The sequence below is a fragment of the Nuphar pumila genome, chromosome 10, assembly GCF_984573655.1.
Source record: "Nuphar pumila chromosome 10, dmNupPumi1.hap1.1, whole genome shotgun sequence".
Classification (NCBI taxonomy): Eukaryota; Viridiplantae; Streptophyta; class Magnoliopsida; order Nymphaeales; family Nymphaeaceae; genus Nuphar; species Nuphar pumila.
Genome location: NC_143258.1, coordinates 104,533,239 through 104,553,585, shown reverse-complemented (window position 1 = coordinate 104,553,585; position 20,347 = coordinate 104,533,239). Strand labels below are relative to the sequence as shown.

The window sequence follows — 20,347 nt, the reverse complement described above, 5'->3', positions numbered from 1 at the left end:
GTGTTTTGCAGTTTTGCCTAGATATCTTCAGCACTACAGTAGACTCACGGCGACACTAGTAAATTCTCTCTTAAGTCAGAAACCATTTGAGCAATTCGGATGGATCTCAATAATGCTGGCACATGGTATTCTGAATGAATCATTCTTCAAGTTTTAGGCCAAGGATTACATGACACTATTACCATTTTGGAGTTTCACAATCTTTGTTATGGTTGACCAACATAAAAAACTAATGAAATAAAAAAGAATTGAACCTCCCCACTAAGAACACAGATTGGTGTTACATTAAATCCTCTTGTAAGAATTGGAGGAACTGATAGCAGGAGCTTGAAAGGTGACAGTATCTCATAGAAAACAAAGCAGGAGCATTGACAACACTTCCATCACAAAAGATTAAAGAGTTCTGCTGAAACAAAATAAATCTTTCAAAAAGGAATCTCTGGTTAATTATTTTCAGTGCTTTTTGTTTGTTCCCATGGCAATTGACTCCTTGAAAGAAAGGGTGTCCATGCAAATCATCTAAAAAAAAAAAAAGGTCCCCTTTTACACCTTCCTCTTCTCATCAAATACAGGATCCCAACACCACCACCTCCACCTACGTATTTGAGATGGAGATGGAAATTCACTGAACCCCTTACCCACCTTACTGTTTGGTAGCCCAGACTTGGGAGATGGGAATGGAGATGGCTTCAGGCGAGGATCCTAGCTTGGAGTTTTTTTTATGCTGCCAGCATGACGACTCCAAATGAGGCCGCTCTTATTTGGACTTGAGTGGCAATAACTTGAGCAGTGTACCATCTCATTTCTTTGAGAATTTTCATATGTTGGCAACTCTCAAAAGTTAAGCTATTGTTGGTTTCAAGTCCTTCCTCATACCATCAGAACATCACACATCTGATTTCACTTGACCTCTCAGGAAATTTCTCTATGTTTCTATTTTGTAATGCTTCAAAACTCACCCATCTCGATCCCTCTGAGAATGGTTTGATAGGTTTTATCCCTTGATAATATGGCGAGCTTCTCAATTTGAAAGAACTATACCTTCAATTCAACCTCATAAATGACATCATTCCTTTTGCCATCTCTCAAACTTTTGCTCCTCAATGACAACCATCTAACAGGCTTGTTGCCAAGTTTCTCATCCAAAAGTTCATCATTGGAGAGGATTAACCAGTAGAGTGGAGCCATACCAAATTTTGTGAGAACCTTCTCCCAACATCGAATCCTTGATCTCTCTTCTAACAATTTTAGTGATGAAGTTGACCTTGAAATGTTTGAATGCATAAAGAACCTTTCTGTCTTGCAGTTTTTCCAAAATAAATTAACTGTAGAGTTCTCCAACTCTAACGGTGTTTTTCCTTGGCTATGGATGCTAGGATTGGGCTTATGCAACATTGATCGATTCTATAAATTTTCACATAACCATGAAAGGTTGAAGATATTGGACCTTTCAAGTAATAAGCTCACAAGAAAAATCCCAAGTTGAATATGACCCAAACAAAGTGGACAACTAGACCTATCCCACAACATGCTAACAGGTTTTGAAGAAGCAACAATTATTATTGATGGATGTTTACGATTGAACTTGCACTCTAACATGTTGACCAGCTCTCTTCCTGTACTTCCTAATTGCTTAACGACTCTTGGTGTATCGGATAACAGATTGTTGTCAAATCTTTCTTTGATGTAGAGCATGGAGAATGATTGTTCATCAATAAGAAAAGCATTGATTGCCAACAACATAATCACAAGAGAATTTTCAAGTTCTATTTGTAAATACACTTTCCTAAAAAAATTTGACATGTCAAACAATGCATTGACCGAACCCATACCCAGTTGCCTTCCCAAATTGACTCATTTAAGTGCCTAGGGCCTCATTTGGAGGCCCCTCCAAAATAAGAGGCCCTAGGCGGTGGCCTCAAATTTCAAAAAGTCAATCGACCCTGCGACCAGGTCTTTGTGTTGGGTGCAGTTTCTTTAAGTTATAAATAGAAAAAAAAAATGGAGATGACTTCCCCTATCCTCATTGCAGCTACATAAAAAAAAGGATGTAGTTGACAACTCCAATCTCATCACCTATTTCCTTCTCTTATCCCATCACCCCTCTTATCTCTGCTCCAAGACCAGTTCCCAAGTCTCAATCAGAGCTAACCTTTTTTTTAAACAAAGTGACATGATTGTGATCATCACTATCACTACCAATTCCCAATTCATTTCCACCACCAAGATCATCAACACTGACATAATGAGTACTTTGACAAACATGTAAACCAGCACTTCAAGTTCCATTTGCAATTATTGTCATTACCACCATCATAAACATCAATTTCTTATGAATCTCCACCGCCAACATCAATCCAACACCCATTGGTACTGCCACCAATATTACCATTCCCATCAGCTAGGTCACAACCACTTTATAACCAAGACCAGCATCTCAATGCCCAACTGTCACTGAAGCCGCCAAAAGTCCAAATCACTAGCTCTACTGCTACCCACAGTTATACACCTCTCTGACCACCAATCCTTGATTCACTTCTATACTTTAGCTGCCACAACACCCTCACCTGCATTTATGCCAACACAATTTTGACTGCCATCTGAATCTCCACACGCAATGCAATACTGGCACCATTACCAACACCTTCACCACCACTAACACATCCACCTCTTCTCTGAAACCTACTTTTAATTTTCTCATAAAGGAAGAAATTCAAACTAATCATATGAAATCTAGGATATGACAGCCAACTGATGGAAAACTAGTTCCATGAAGTCTGGATAAGAGCTAGACAAATGAAAAGTTCAGTTTTGAAGGAATTGACCCCATAGAAAGGTGCTTGTCAGATAAACTGCTCATATGCTTTTAAACATGTTCTCAAGCCTCTCATAAATTACCAAAAGTCTCCAGAAGAACATGAACCATCTCTGCAGTGATGAAATCTATTAGCATCCCTCACAATGATTTCTCGTTCAAGTATCTTCAAGACAAGTTTAGTGAATTCATGGCAGTCAGCACAAACATGAAGATTCTTTGTGATTCGAATAGGCATAGGCAGCTTTGTGCTGATCAGATCAAATGCAATAGCTAATCTCTCACTATGGCTATACAACATTTTTAACTTTTCCTCTTCTCCTACATCATGCAAAACTAGCTCCGTTTGGGCCCCAAATCCAACCCTTTCCATTTTAACTTTAATTTCAGCTAACATGGCATAATCATCTGACTGAGGATGGGATTTGTCCCCCACAATGAAAGAATGCATTTTATTACCCACTTCAATCCAACTACATGAAGGATTTTTCTTCAATCCACGCTGCCTCATCTTCTCTCTCACCTCTTCCACATCTTTCCATTCCCCAATTGCAGCATAAAAATTTGATACCAGTACATAATTTCTTGGATTTTCCGGTTCTAACTCTAAAAGCTTCTGAGCAGCAAGCGATCCTATTTTTGCATTAGAGTAAACTCTGCATGCCAAGCAAAGCACACATACTGCTGCTGTAGGTTCAACACTCATCTCCTCTATAAACTTATAAGCTAAATTTAGATGATTATTACGGCCAAGAAGATCAACCATACATGCATAGTGTAGATGATTATTACGGCTAAGAAGATCAACCATACATGCATAGTGTAGATGATTATTACGGCTAAGAAGATCAACCATACATGCATAGTGCTCAGACCATGGCTCAAGATGGTGATTCTTTCACATGGCTTCTAGATAACATTTTTCTTTTTCAACTAGACCTGAATGACTACCGGCATACAAAATTGTCAATCAGTCAATATGATCAGGTTTTACATTGGAGTTTTGCATTCTGCTAAACAAATCCATGGCAGCATTTCCTCGACCATGCATGCCAAAAGCACTTATCATGCTTGACCATAAGACCAAATCCTTATTATGAATACTATGAAATATTTTATATGCAGTAGCCACTGACCCACATCTTGAATACATGTCCACTAGAGAATTACCTGTTGCTCCATCAGTGCTAAAACCTCTTCTAATAAGGTATCCATGAATTTTTTGGTCCTGTTCATCGCAGATAAAGCAACAGCTGCGGAGAGCATGCTAACGAGGGTCACTGCACCAGGTTCTTGACCATCTTCTTCCATTTCATGGAATAGATCAAGGGCTTCATTTGGTAACCCATTATGCACATAACTAGGAATTATACTGGTCCAAGAAACAACATCCCTTTATGCAATACTTTTGAACACATGAAGTGCATATTTAAGATTTCCCATTTGTCCATATGCATCAACAATAACATTGGCTAAAACTAGATCAAATAAATCATGCCTAAGTATATAACCATGGATTTGTTTCACATAAATTATTTCCAGGCCGCTACAAGCAAGAACACTCCCAAGCATCATGGGATCTATAGTCATCCCCAGAATCTGAAATTCTCCAAATGATTTAATGGTAGAAACATAACAAGAGTTCTGAGCATAACCATCCATGATTGTTGTCCAAGATATGGTGTCTTTTTCTGGCATCCCAAGAAAAACAAGATCCGCATAGTCCATACGAGAACACTTTGCATACATTGTATTTTCTACCGGGTTATCATAATCAAACCCAAATTTTATTGCATAAGCATGAGCCTTCATGCCATGAAACAAATTGCCTAACCGTCCACGAGCTGAAAGAATGCTGATAATAGAGACATTATCAGGCCTTTGACCCTTTTGTTGCATTTCACGGAAAAAGTGCTTCATTGTACATGGAATTCTGTATATAATCACAGAGCATGGAATTTCATGATATATCATTCTTCTCATTCATCTTTCTGAACACAAGAGAAGCATGGCCCATACATCCGGATCTTCCATACATAACAAGTGCATTAGATTCATATAAATTGGAATTTGAACCTGATTTTACAAGTTTTGCTTGAATCTCCATACCCAACCGCACCAAAGATAGATCAGCACATGCTTGCAGAATGCCAACAATGGTAAATGAATTCATAGGAACACCATCACTCTGCATAACTCTCAAGAGCCTCAAGGCTTCAACAGAGTTCCCACTCTGTGTTTGCTGAAATAATCGAGTTCCATGAGACTACATCCCTTCACTAACACTCTGGATGCCGAATCCAACTCATCACACCTCGCATACATAGAGATTAGAGAATTGCCAACAAAGACGGATGATCCAAACCACCATTTATAGCCTGCCCATGGACACCCCTCCCACAACCAATATCTTTCAACTCACCACAAGCTTTGACAGGGCCGACTGGCCTCTTTGAAACTTGAGGCCACCGCCTAGGGCTTCTTATTTTGGAAGGGGCTCCAAATGAGGCCCTAGGCACTTAAACGGGTCAGTTTGGGAAGACAACTGGGCATGGGGTCAGTCAATGCATTGTTTGGCATGTCAAATGAGAATTTTCTTATTGATGAACAATAATTTTCCATGCTCGATATCAAAGAAAGTTCAGACGATTATCCGATACATAAAGAGTCGTTAAGCAATTAGGAAGTTCACGAAGAGAATTGGTAGCATGTTAGAGTGCAGAGTCGTAAACATCCATCAACAATAATTGTTGTTTCTTTAAAACCTATTAGCATGGTGTGGGATAGGTCAAGTTGTGCACTTAGTTTAGGCCATATCCAACTTCAAATTTTTCCTATGAGGATATTACCTGAAAGGTCCAAGATCTTCAACCTTTCATGGTTATGTGAGATTTTGAGGAATCCATCAATATTGCATGAGCCCAATCCTAGCATCCATAGCCGAGAAAAAATACGGGCAAAGTTAGAAAACTCTACAATTAATTTGTTTTAGGAAAGCTGCAAGACAGAAAGGTTCTTTATGCCTTCAAATATTTTAAGGTCAACTTTGCCACTGAAATTGTTAGAGAGGAGAGATCAAGGATTCAAAGTTGGGAGAGGGTTCTTACAAAATTTGGTATGGCTCTACTTAACTGTTTGTAGCTAAGTTCAATAATCTCCAAGGATGAAATTTTCGATGAGAAACTTGGCAACGAGCGGTTAAATGGTTGTCGTTGATGAGCAAAAGTTTGAGAGATAGCAGAAGGAGAAGCTTGGAAGGAATTGTCATTTATGAGGTTGAATTGAAGATATATTTCTTTCAAATTGAGAAACTCACCATATTATTGAGGGATAGGACCTGTCAAACCACTCTCAAAAAAATCGAGAAGGGTGAGTTTTGAAGCATTAAAGGACAAAAACATAGAAAATTTCTCTGAGAGGTCAAGTGAAATCAGATGTGTGAAGTTGTTGATGGTACGAGGAAGGGCTTGAAGCCAAGCAGTAGCTTAACTTGAGAGTTGCCAACATAGAAAAATTTCCAAAGAAGTGAAGACTGAAGTGGTACACTGGTCAAGTTATTGCCACTCAAGTCCAAATAAGAGAGGCCTCATTTGGAGGCTTCGCCCAGGGCCTAAACTTCTCTTGGGCCGCCTCTGAGCCTTGAGAGCACAAGGAAAAATGCAAGCATCAGGAGAAACACCATCCTGGCACATCGTTCCATACAATTCGAGTGCGGCCATCAATTGCCCATGTGTCACAAGGCCTCCAACTAACGCATTCCAAGTAAATACAGTCCTCTCAGGCATTTCATCAAACAGTTGCTGTGCGTCATCCAAACAACCGCACTTTGAGAAAATGAACACAAGTTTGGTGCCTAGAAAAGCATCCATAGTGTTACCATGAAGATAAAAGATACGTCCGTGGATTTGCTTCCCTTGAAACAATGCACCATGAGAGGCACAGCTCTAACATGCATGAGAAAATATCAACACCCATTTGAAAAGAACCACCATGGTTTCTAAGTAACAAGCCAAACGCTTCAAATGACTCCTCTAGTCTTCCTTCCCTGCACAGTTTCATGACATCAGAAGGAGAAGAAGGGCTACAGGGAAGGACTCTCAATGGCTTTAGTGAGAGAGAGGCGCGTCCCAGAGGCTGGATTTGCATGGGCTTTACCACGTTGAGATGATGGACGGTTGAGGTGGCACCTATACCAAGATTGAGAATGGTAGCCATTGATCTGTGAGGAAGACTGAGATCACTCTGCATGGAGTTCACTTGATTGATGGCCTTTTTGAAAATGACCAAACTATCCTAATCTTCTAAGAACTATGATGAACGAGGATGTTAATGGATCGGATTTTATCAATGGATCAGATTTTATCCAATATCCAACCGAATTGGACCCTGTTTAATTGAAATCAGTGGGCTAAAAGTAAAACCATATCTGATTATAATCATATTCGGATACAGTTTTAAGTTTTGTTGCCGCACATCCAAGGATTAACGGATCCGGTTACATGTAAACATTTGGATACGGTAGAAGTCTTTCTCCATCTGATTTGGAATCTGACTTTGACTCCAAATAGTCGGATATGATATTTGACCATATCCGACCCGAATATGAACTGTTTGCATCCCTAGTTTTAAATCACTTTCATTTCAATAAAACATTGAAAAAAAAAATGTAACTCTTTATTTGTTTTAAAATAGTTTTTTTGAGCTATGTCACATGGACATCCTATTTCGGTAATGTGCCTAGGGATATGACACGACACGTGGACATGCCATGTGACATTATAATGCGTGTCTGATAACGATTATATTTAGAACAGTTTTTATATTTTGTTAATTTTAAAGTTAAATTTTGTGTTTTTCTAATCCTTTATTTTTAATATATACACTTAAATCAATGTATTTATGTGCATTAAAATTGTTAAAAATATATTTTATATGTTAAATATGTAAAAAAGAAGATATTCTCATGTCCCACTTTTTCACTAAAATCATGTATTCACATATCTCACGTCTGTATTATATCTGTGTTCATACCTGTATCCATGTGATATAGCTTTTGAAAGAAGCATTACTAACATAAAAAGTTGTAATTCTAGAAATACTTTTAGAAAAACTAACATTTTTCAATCATGCTAGGTTCAAAACCCATAGTTTCTACTCTTAATTTTCAAGGAAAACTCATACATATATGTTTTTTCTATTAGTTTCCTTATACTTAGTTTTCAAGAAAAAATATTATATATGTGTATGCTTTTTATCTCATTTTATATAATTAAAACCGAATTACATTTGTATATATATATATATATATATATATATATATAATTTGCCAAATTTTTTATATCACGGGAGATCGATTCAAAGGCTTGATTCTCCATCCATGACTCCCTGGATTAGATCATGCATTCACCTCGTTATTCTCTGACCCACGATCCGCAAACCCAGGAATGGAAGGGATGAACCACCTTTCAACAGTACAGATCCATTTCCCTCTCCACCCATGGCTCTCCATTCCGCAACCCTAATGTATCTGTTTCCTCTTTCTTCTTTTATTTTCCTGTCATTTTTCATCCATATTTTCAAACGCAAAGCATTTTTAGACATTTTTCTCGTTCTTGTAAGGATTTTTTGTTATTTCAAGTATTGCTAACTAGGGTTTGTAGTGCCCCAGGGGGTTTGGCCTAATGGGTGGGGCCTTGGTCGCTAGGTGGGTGGTCAAGGTTCGATTCTCATGAGAGCCTCCTCTCTACGCAAGCTGACTAAAAGAAAAGACTTTTAATGTGGTTCAGCCTCAGAATGAGAGCCTACATCCATGATTCCCTCTCTCTCTCTCACAACATCATGAGAGAGGGTTTCCATTTATTTTATAACTCACAATACAATTCCGATCCCTTGATTCAAGGGATTTGTTAATGAGAGATTTACACGATGATAGGGATTATCTTCAGCAGTTTTATATTTTAACAACTTCCCATTTGCGCCATCATTATCCCCTCTTCTTTTTTATCATATGTAAAAGACGTCAATGCAGTACCAAATCTGGACTCTGGATCCAGGTCCAGTTCATGATATTGGCTAACACCCCCTCTCAAGTTCAACATTTCCTTTATCACGTTGAGCTTGATGGCTAGAAAGTTATGTAGATCCTTGGCAGCCGGTTTCGTGAGAACATCTGCAATTTGATCATGAGTTGAGATGTACTTAATACACAATTCTCGCTTTGCAAGCTTATCTATGATGAAGTGAAGATCAATCTCTATGTGTTTGCTCTTATTGTGAAAAACCGGATGTGATGCTAGATAGGCGGCTCCAATATTATCATACCATACTAGAGGTGTTCTAAACTCAGTGATTCCAAGTTCCTTTAATAGAAACTTCAGTCAGGTGACTTTTGCAACAATATTTGCTAAGGCTTGATATTCGAATTCAGTGCTAGATCTTGAGACTGTCGACTGCTTCTTGGAACTCCATGATATCATATTTGTTTCAACATATATAGCATAACCACTTGTAGACTGCCTGTTATCGGGGTTTCCTGCCTAGTCAGCATCTGTATAACCATTAATGAAGTAATCTTGAGATTTCTTATAAACAAACACATGCTCAATAGTTCCCTTGAGATATTTGAGAATTCGTTTGACTGCCTTCCAATGCTCATCAGTGGAGGCGTGCATATATTGGCATACCTTGTTTATGACAAAAGATATATCTGGTCTGGTAAGAGTAGCATATTGTAGAGCTTCGACGATGCTTCTGTAGAGACTTGGGTCTTTAAAATTTGAGCATGACCTTGCTGATAAAGGAGGGGATACGACCATAGGAGTATTTGTTGTCTTGGCTTCTAACAATTTTGTTCTATTTAAGAGATCTCCAATGTACTTTTTTTGAGACAGAGATATTCCTTGAGAGTTTTTCTTTACTTCAATTCTCAAGAAAAAATGCAGATCTCCAAGATCTTTAAGAGTGAACTTCTGTCCAAGCCTGCATATGAGATGATGAACAAAATCTTTCGAGTTTCCAGTTATTATAATATCATCAACATAAATGAGAGCATAAACAATATGTTTATCATTTTTAAAAATAAATAAAGAATTATCTATTTTTGCCCCTATAAAGCCCAATTGTTGAAGAAAGTACTGATTCTAGAAAACCACACGTGTAGCGCTTGTTTAAGATCATATATAGCTCTTTGGAGTTAGCAAACATAATCAGGATGTTTGTTGTCTTCAAAACCTTAAGGTTGACTCATATAAACTTCTTCCTCAATATACCAGTGTAGAAAAGCATTATGGACATCAAGCTGCTGCATATACCAACCTTGATTAATGGCTAGAGAAAGCACAAGTCTAATAGTTGGGGGTTTCACGACAGGGCTAAAAGTTTCGAAATAATCAATTTTTTCTTGTTGGCTATAACCCTTTGCAACTAGTCTGGCATTATATCTTTCCAAAGCTCCATCAACCTTTCTTTTGATTTTATAGATCCACTTGCATCCAACAATGTGATGTTTCTTGAATCTAGGGACTAAGATCCAAGTGTGATTTTTGTTTCAATGCCTCAATTTGCTTTTCCATGGCAGAGGTCTAGTTTGGATCTCTTATGGCTTCTTCAAACGTCACATTTTCTTTGTCTTAAAATAATGAGGCAAGTAAAACACTTGGTAATGAGTACTTTGACACGCCATATACTTTTGGTTTAAAGGTTCCATCTTGAAACCGAGTTATCATGTGATGAGTGCGTGTAGGAATCACTTGAATATTGTTTGGGTCATCACGAACTTGATTCTCGGGCATCATGGGCTAAGCGAGCTCTTGGTTGTTGGGTGACATGGACTGAATGTCCTCACCTTCAAATCTAAAATCATCTCAGTTGAACTCAATCATAGAGTCATTGAATTTTTCTTTGTTCGAGAAGGGAAATCTTAAAACAATGGGATCTTGATTTACCTTTCCATTTAACTCCACATTATTGTCTTTGTTTCCACTTCTAAAAGGGAAACTATATTCATCAAATATGACATGCCGGGAGATAATCATTTTTCCAGTTTTTAGGCTTAAACAAAAATAACCATGATGCTTGGGAGCATAGCCCATGAACACACATTTTTCGGATTTATCCTCCATTTTGTGTTTTCTATAAGTGTGTAAGCACGGGAAGCAGGCACAACCAAATATTTTCAAAATTTTATAATTTGGTTCCATTTTGAAGAAGACTTCAATAGGACTTTTCTCTTTTAAAACCTTAGTTGGAGTTCTATTCATAAGATATGTGACAACACTAAAAGCATAAGACCAGAATTTTTGAGGTATACTAACATCAACCATCATAGTAAGACCACATTCAACAATTGACGATGACGTCTTTCAGTAGCCCCATTTTATTCGGGCATGTGTGGGCAGGATATCTGGTGGCCAATGCCATTAGATTCAAGAAATTTTCAGAGTCCTTGGTATTCGCCTCCCCAATCTGAGTGAAGAAATTTAATCTTAGACCCTGTGACTAATTCAACATGGGCTTTAAATTCTTGAAAATTTTGAAATAAATTTGATTTTTGCTTGAAGAGATGTAGCCATGTGTACTTGGAGTGAGCATCAACAAATACAGCATAATAATGAAAACCGTCAATACTAGTGATTGGGGTTGGACCCCGAACATCAGAATAAATAACATCAAGCAAACCGCTTACTGGTGGTGGGATCTTCAAATGGTAGATGATGACTTTTTTCCACCTGACATGCCTCACACACCTTATTCTTAATGAAATCTTGAAAAGGCAAACTAAGTTTATTAAATACTTTCACCACTATATCAAGAGCAGGATGGCCCATACACTTATGCCAGAAATCAGTGGAATCTTTTTCTGAGACACATGCATGCTTATCCCTCCAAGTGTCATCTTGTAGAGTCCTTCACTTTTCCCTTGGATAAGTGTTCTCTCTTGTACTGCAATCCTTCACATAGCAACAACTTGGGTGAAATTCAAAAAACACATTGTTATCTTTAGCAAATTTTTGAATCGATAGAAAATTTTTTGAGATTTGAGGTACATGTAATATGTCATTCATCATGAATTTATCAAAAAAGGAGGAACCAATGTGCTTGATATTCAAACTTGAACCATCTCTGATTCTAACGTTGTCATCACTGTGATATTCTGAGTGAATGTACAAATTATTCAAGTCACTTGTGACATGATGCGATGCACCTGAGTTTGGGTATCGGTTGTTGTTATCGCTTGAGTCATTGTGAGGAGTCACATGATAAGCACTGGGAGAAGACATTGGATTGTCTTGAACATACGACTGCAATTGATAACATGTTCGGGCAAAATGACCCATTTTTCACATATTTGACATATGATATGCGGTTTATCATTTTGATATCGACCACCTCTACCGCGAAAGCGTCCTCAGTTGCCATGCCCGCTTGGAGTAAATCCTCCTTGATTTTGGTTTTCATGGTTAGGTTTGAGTGTCGTGTTTACAGAGGCATTAAGTTGATCGATCTCGATGTTGTTGATGCCAATGAGATATCTTTCTTGAATCAGGAGAAGACTATATAGTTCATTCAAAGATATTTGATCTGGACGAGTTTCTATGAAGGTCTTAAAAGCATGAAATTCTGAGGGAAGTCCTCTTAGGAGTTGCATAACCAGATCCTCTTTAGGGACTGGTTTAAATGCAATGGTCAACTGATGGGATATAGACTAGGCTTGCTTCCTTTCTTGAGATCTTGAAATTGTCCTTTTAATTGCATTACACGAGATCTTGAATATGCCGCATATGACTCCTTAAGGGTGTTCCAAACCTCGAAGGAGGAACTTAGGTCAATCACTTGGCAGTGAACCGATTCACTTAATGAGGAAATCAACCAACTCATTAAAAGTTGATCAAGTTTTATCCAAGCAATATATGAGGGATTTAACTCTGTTGATCCTTCGACATAGCGAGAAGGACATGGTTTGCTACCATCGACATATCCCATAATTAAGATCTTATGTGATCAAAATGGGTTTGAATTGCGATTCTCACAATAAATATTTTTTTGAAGTTAATTTGATGGACAAGAAGTCCTGAAGAGTAGTGGAAACCTGAAGGAAAATCAAACCGTTGACATTTGATGAAGATTGTTGATTCCCGATGCCACTGGATTGAGAGGATGACATTGAACTCGATGTCATGATTGTTGCGCTCTGATACCATAAAAGAAGAAACTTTTAACGTGGTTCAGCCTCAGAATGAGAGCCTACATCCACGATTCTCTCTCTCTCTCTCACGACATCATGAGAGAGGGTTTCCATTTATTTGATAGCTCACAATACAATTCTGATCCCTTGATTCAAGCGATTTGTTAATGAGAGATTTACACGATGATAGGAATTATCTTCCGCAGTTTCATATTTTAACAACTTCTCATTTGCGCCATCATTATCTCTTCTTCTTTTACCATCTGTAAAAGACGTCAATGCAGTACCAGATCTGAACTCTGGATCCGGGTCCGGTTCATAATATTGGCTAACACCGACACCCAGCGTAGGCTCCGGGTCATGGGTCTTAGCCTAGGAGATTTACTCCACCAACAAGTTGTAGGTATAACAGGCTGAGTCAGTGTGACCAGGTCTTCCTGCTGGATGACAAATTCTTCAAGTAATAAAAAAAACTATGGTTTGTAGTTGCCTATGGAAGCTCTGCTCATCTGAAAGGAGCAGCACATGAACAAGCTCAAGGAATGTCACTAGTTTTGAAATCCACGGGTGTGCAACCCTTGCCATGAGACTGAAGCTGTATGTAATCCCTTTTTTATATAAGAAAGTCAAATAATGTTATATATAGAGTAAAGGGGTCCGCTAAATCAACACTGACAGTTCATCGCACGTTCTGACTGATGGTCAGCTGTCTAAAAACGCAAAAAACACAAATTTTTTGGCAAAAAGACCTTTAGTGGCGCACTAAAAGCCGATCACATTTTTTAAAAATGTCTTTAGTAGCCCACTAAAAGCGCCAGGTCTCAGACCTTTAGCAGGACCTTTATTGCCGCTTTTAATGTGCCGATAAAAGGTTTTCGATGTATTTTTTTTTGCGTACCGACCGTCCATCAACGTGCGCGATGAATGGTCAGTGCAATTTAGCACCAAATAGGTTTAGCACGGACCCATTTCACATTATTATATATTTTTTTAATTTACATATACACGGGTTTCAACATGTTGCGTACATCGAAACCGAATGACAAGCAGTCATCCTGTATCTAAAAAAACAGCATCTTCCATTCTCTCAGCTCTCTACTAACATGAAGCTGTATGTACTGGGTGAGAAAGAGAGATCTAGGGTTGTTAATGCTCTCGAGCTACTCCTATTGTCAGGAAAGATAGCCTCAAGTGAGAGGTGATTGAGACTTGGACATTTGGAACATAGCATTTGAGTACGGTCCAAACAAACGTTGAACTTGTAACAGTTGTTACCGAACGAACAGAACCAATATTTTGTTCCATTTTTTTTGTTCATTTCGTCCAACCCTGGACAAGCCATCAAACATAGCCTTTGGGTCATTCTCATATTCGACCTTTGCTAGGGATGGGTCAAAGAAAATTAGAAGGTGATGACACTTATTTTTTCAAATAAGTAGTGTAAAATAAATATGTATTTTTAAATTATATTAAAATATTATTTATTATTAGATAAGAATCAAACTTCTCGATTATAACATGGAAACTAAAGTCTAAACTCACCGTTATCAAGAATAACACAACTTCTCGAACCACGATCAAATCCAGCATGACACCTAACATATGAAAATACTACCGTGGTATCCCATATAGTAAGCGGGGTCCTGTGCCAAGCTGAAGGCCCAGGTTCGAATCCCTCTGCCACATGGGGCTTAAGAGATATCTGGTAGGGGTCTACCTAACCCCAGCTCGCCTTTAAAAAAAAAAACCTAACATATGAAATTTTTAAGTCTAGCAGCTTCAATTTACAATTTTTAAGATAAAACTCTTTTTTTTTTTTTACAAAATTGCTCTTGTTTGCCCTTCATTACGGCAACAAAACTATGGAGCTACACAAATGGCATTCAATATTTTAAAAAAAGAGAAAGGTTAAGCGTGTCATTTTCAAAGAGTTAACTAGAGTTAGGTCCTATAAAAAAGTAACTCAGGCAGCCATTTTAAGCAATTTCTTGAAAAAGTAGGCTTTATCTTAAAAATTAAAAAACTGAGACAACCAAATGTAAATTCATTGTGTTTTGCCGCCTGTGTAAATTACCCTTATCTGGCATATGACAATTCCATGTCTATAGATGACTTTCCATTCACTACCCTTTCCATTCCAAGATATTGGGTTTCAATAGCCCTTTATATTATTCTAAACCAGCCTAAGCATACCAGGGATGTAAACGGTTTGGATTTGGATCAGATGTGACCAATACCATATTCGACTAATCAGATGTTGGCTAAACAGATTCCAGTTTGGATGGTGAAAGCCTTATACTAGATCCGCTTTTTACATGTAAACAGATTTGGATATCCGTTGAATTCAGTAGCAAAAAATCAAAACTATATCCACATCTGATTACCTTTTTTTTTTTCCTTTTTACATTGAAAAATTGTGGATCTTAGTCGGACCCAGGTTCGGTATGAAATTCCACAAACCATACCCAGTCCATATATTAATCGGACCTTTTATGTCCAATTCTGATTCTAATAGGACCCATTGACACCCCTAATTAGGAACCATTGTCTACTAATTAAGTACCACCAACTGAGATGCTTAGCTTGAAGGTCATTGTTTAGCGAAATGGAAAAGTGATCAAGCGGTCAGCGTGCAATATGAATGGCCACTCATACAAAAAGCAGGTGGTCAGAACCACCACCAGTTCGACCCTTTTTTTTGACGAAGTTTTTTTTTTAGATAGGCAAGCTGAGGTTTAGACTGACCCCCACCAGTTATTCAACAACATACCATTGGGTTTTGAACCTGCAACGTCCCACCACAAGGTGACGCAGTCAGCCCTTCTTAGCACTTCAGAGTAGAAGACTACACTGGATAATGACCTTTTAACTAAAGATGCTAGCTTTGGCTAAGTGCCCAAGTCTCTGAGTCTCTACTTTGGTCTGCAACCTGAGGCTTTCCACTTGCCATACAAAATGTAGAGATTACTAGATTTAGTTTTACTCATCATGCCATATATGTGCTTGTGTTTTTACTTTATGTTTGATCTGTTTGTGGGTCTGCGCGTGTACGTGACCCATTGGTACTGACTGATATTCATAATATTTGAATCGATGTTATCAGTATCGGTGTAGGCCCTGAATCGTTTGGCTAACGAATTCAGGTGAATCAGAGGCGAATCCGCCGATACCAATTCTCAAGTGAATCGTTTTGAATAGGCTAAAAATAATTAAAAAATATTTCATGTCGATCAGAACATGACGTGTTAAAAACCATTAAAATAATATAAAAAATTAAATTAAAGCATTTTTTATATTTATTAAAAAATTGCTGATTCAGGTTAGTATTGCATCGATTTACTGCCGATACTGATAACATTGATTTGAGTGCTTAACACGTGTCATTGCATGTCATATGTCATGTCACCATGAAACAAGGGATGCAAATTAAGATGTCCCCATGTGAATGTGACACAAGCCACTATTTTTTTTCAGTCATCAGCGTCATGCTACCATGGTACAATACATGGAGGATGAGATAAAATATGGGATACATATCCCTGCCGTGAGACTAGATGTCTTTCTTCATACGGAACTTTTAACAGTGCATCCATCTCAAAATTTGTTTAGATCAAGATCCTTGAAGTGTACCCAATTTCCTGAATTGTGATATAGAAAAGGGCTTAAATCAAGATATTCTGAGAACGAGTGATTCTCTTAACCTGACATATCCAAGTTGATCTAACCTGACTGGACATAAATAAATCTTATTACAATTACAAGAACTAGTTTTTACCAAACTAGATCTAGATTGGATCCATCTACAGCCTAGATACAATTCTCTGGGCTAATTTTCCCACATAAGGCACGTTTCCAATGCCCTGTAATTCTTGGATTTTCTCAGTTTCCTGTGAATGCTAATCACAACCATAACACTTTCTCAATCTAGTGAAACATGAGAAACTGTAAGTTGCAATTATGATTGTCGCTTGAGAAATCTTCACGCTTGAATTCTGTGAAAGTTACTGTTGGACACAAAACTGAACCCCTTGTGACCAACAACCACAGCTTATGGAATTTCAGCTGTGATTGCTCATCTCACCTGTGACCAAAGCAAACGTGCCCATAATGCATGCTCGGATATTGAGCAGCACTAGGGAGAAGAGAAACTGCACCAGCTGCCAGTGTTCGTTGGAGATCGCAACATGGATACAAACTTTCACCTATAACAGGGAAGCAAGAGGCGTCTATGGCTCTCTTGTGACCCTTGAATTGGATATATGTTGAAGTTTCCCAATGCTCCCAGACATTTGGGACCAGTGTAGTCGTCGTTTCCCCAAAACCCTATGATGTTTGGAAGCTGTGTTGTTGCCAAAACACTGCATTGGGAATGAAGTTGGCAACTCCAATACCACATTTCAACACCATTCACAAGAGAACGGATTTTGCAATTCCATCTTCAACACCACATTAAAACAAAACCATATTTTGGCAACACAAGGAAACAGTGTTTCCATCCCAATATAAGGCGCTCCCAAACAGAGCTTAAATGAATGCATGCTAATTTTGCTTGCAGGCAAGGGATAGCAGCATCCTGTATGATTAGAAAACTTGTTCCAACAACCTTCAGCATCCTAAAATGCATCCAAACAGATCCTACAGAGAACTTCCAAATATCATGGAATTAACACGGCACTATTGCTGAATCCAATTATGCAAATCTCATATGGAAAAAGAAAACAGGAGGAACAAAAACAGAGAAATGAAGAAAAAAAACACTGAATTAAAAAAATGACCACACTATCCAGACTGAAAACATGGCAAGGTACACATAAAGGTAAAAAAAAAACACTTTTTCTTCTTTTTTTTCCCTGAGATCAAAACCAGGGTGCAAGAGGTGCCTCTTGTGCACCCGTACAAAGAATCAGCAAAACTTAAAGCTGCCAGTCTTACTAATAGTGGAGCGTAGGACACTTAGATCCTATTCAAGCCACTCTATACAACCATACATATGTTAGCAACTATTTACACCAACAAAATACCTGCAGTCGGCACATGTATTCATAGAAGCTTTGCTGCTGACCCATTATTAACTCCCTACCCAGTGCCAGCCAGGAATGCAAGCAGAATTCTGTGTCTTCTCAGTTTAGGTCCTCGCCTCCCTGCTGCTTGCATGATGTATGTCAATCTGTATGTATTCTCTTTGAAAAGTTCAGTGTATTAGGATTCTTATCCTTGCCGATTGTACTGGTCTGCACCAGCTGATGAAATCTGTATCACCAGCCAGACATTACCACTTGTCAAACCAGTCCATACATGTGGCAGCATGCATCCTCCGCCTGCATGCCTTTGGCAAGGATAGCTAAAAGCAGATAGGAACCAAGCTCTGACAATCAGACATGGAAGGATCAGGAAGCAACACTTCTTTCATTGGCCATCATGCCATGGTTAAAAGAGCTCCTCACACTGTCGTCAGGCAATGTCCATGACAGCAGGTAGCCACCAGAATCTCCACTCAATAGCTGCTTCAGGTCAGAAGTCAGATGCAGGGCGGTCACAGGATGTTTGTGTTTCTTGAGAACCTTGCAAAGTACCAATCTGTACTCTATAGCCTTCAACCCAAGACCCGCTCCCATAACAGCACTACTGCTGGGGGACTTGATCTTGCTATTTGCCTCACTGCTTGCCTGCACTTCGTCTGAGAAATGGACCATGCGCCAGACCTTGATGGCTCCACTCTGGTGTCCAGTGGTATACCAGTTTGTCTCCAGCCAATCTGAAAAGATGGAGCTTGTTACAGACATGATTGAATCAGATGGCAGCTGAGATGTGTTCACCACTGCTAGACATTCACCATTTACGCTCCATACAGCAAGCAAAACTCCAGCTGCTGTGACAATCTCACCCGTTAAGTCATTTACATATACAGCTGAAACAGGTGAAGGAAATTCAGGCAACTGCTTTACAAACACCAAGCTACTAAGATCCCACAATATAACACTGCGATCTTCTGATCCACTCACTATCAAAGTGTAAGGTTGGCTGACAAACAAACATGTGACCTTGGCTGTGTGGGCACACAGAGACCTCTTCAACTGCAATCGGCGCTGTGCTCGGTTCCCCCCATCCTTGCTGATTCGCCAAACAGAAACAACACCATCATCGCCACCAGTCACCAGAGTATGGCCATCATGGCTAACTCCAGCACACCGCAGATGATTTCCTCCATGAAGGTTCTCTTGGGTTGAGAGGAGCCTGTCCTGGTCATAGCTTATAAATCGCAAGCTACGATCAGGATATCCCCATGCAATGTACTTGCTGTATGTTACTGGTTTTAGCAGAGTATTTGCACCAGCAACAAGGATTTTGTCATAAAAGGTGACAATTTGGGTAATAGGAGATGCTGCCTTGCGTACTTCATGAGGAACCAAGTCATTACAATATCGGAGCATTTGAATGGGTGGTTTCCAGTCACATGGACGCTTCACGTGTGGTTTGAGGAAGAGCTGCCGAGGCGTCTGACCAAAGTGATTAATCTGTGCCAAGATTGAAGCTTTCATGGCAGGATCTGATACAGCATCAATATCCACGCTACCCTCATATGTGTAATGATAGAAAACATTGACAGCTTCCTCTGCAGCCTACAATTCATTGACATAAAATGTAGCATGATAAGGAAATTTTACAAACAAAAAAGAAAAGAGAGGAAGGTTATTGGAAATACTGAAACAAAAAGTATCTATTGAAAATATGGATACAAACCTTCCCTCTTTGTTTGTATCCAAAGATAAGGTCTATCCAGTGGTTTAGATTTTCAGAAACATAATCTGATTCCAGTGCTTCTCTGTGCTTTCTTATGAACTCTCTGGCACTGCCTTTTGCCCAAGGCGGTAACAACACATCGCCGACCTGCACAATGGAGCACCATCATCCTCATACATCTTAACAGTGCTGTTTACATCATTGAAGTACAAAAACTGAGGTAGAAAATGTTTCACCTTCTCTCCTGATTGCTTTTCACCCAAGTCAAGATGAAATTTGTTTTCCAGGAATTCTGGCATGTAGAAGAATTCTGGGATGAGTTCCTTGACATCAGATGTATTACCCTTACCAGATGCACTTGACCATGTATCTCTTATGCTATTAAAAAGACGGTCAGCATGATCAAATTGTCCTCCTTGTAGTTTCTGATTCTCCATACTGAACGGTGGCAACCGCAAAAGATAGAAAAGCACAATTCCAGCACTAGAATAGTGTGATCCATAGTGGAATTTTGGAACATCTGGATCATCCCAGCTTTCATACCTGGAAGAACATAAATGGCTTTGCTAAACACAGCTTCACAGAGAAATCATTTTAAAGGTACTGAA

At 38.8% G+C, this 20,347-nt stretch overlaps 2 protein-coding genes across 2 annotated transcripts in view; both read right to left on the bottom strand.

The window, feature by feature from the left end:
* Window positions 1-2,573: 2,573 nt before the first annotated feature.
* Window positions 2,574-4,735, bottom strand: LOC149827744 (pentatricopeptide repeat-containing protein At3g63370, chloroplastic-like). Its single transcript, XM_090018567.1, has 4 exons — window positions 4,222-4,735; window positions 3,986-4,146; window positions 2,899-2,981; window positions 2,574-2,682 (listed from the first exon to the last, which is right to left on the bottom strand). Exons 1-4 carry the CDS (start codon window positions 4,733-4,735, stop codon window positions 2,574-2,576), a joined length of 867 nt encoding a protein of 288 aa, XP_089874693.1.
* A 13,005-nt stretch (window positions 4,736-17,740) lies between these two features.
* LOC149827743 (protein SPIRRIG-like) overlaps window positions 17,741-20,347 on the bottom strand; it is a 53,714-nt gene continuing 51,107 nt past the window's right edge. Inside the window, exons 17-19 of the mRNA XM_090019592.1 lie at window positions 19,976-20,282; window positions 19,740-19,886; window positions 17,741-19,618 (exon numbers count right to left, since the gene is read on the bottom strand). Coding sequence (XP_089875718.1) covers window positions 18,386-19,618; window positions 19,740-19,886; window positions 19,976-20,282 — 1,687 coding nt within the window. The 3' untranslated portion in view covers window positions 17,741-18,385. The remainder of the gene's footprint in view (window positions 19,619-19,739; window positions 19,887-19,975; window positions 20,283-20,347) is intronic.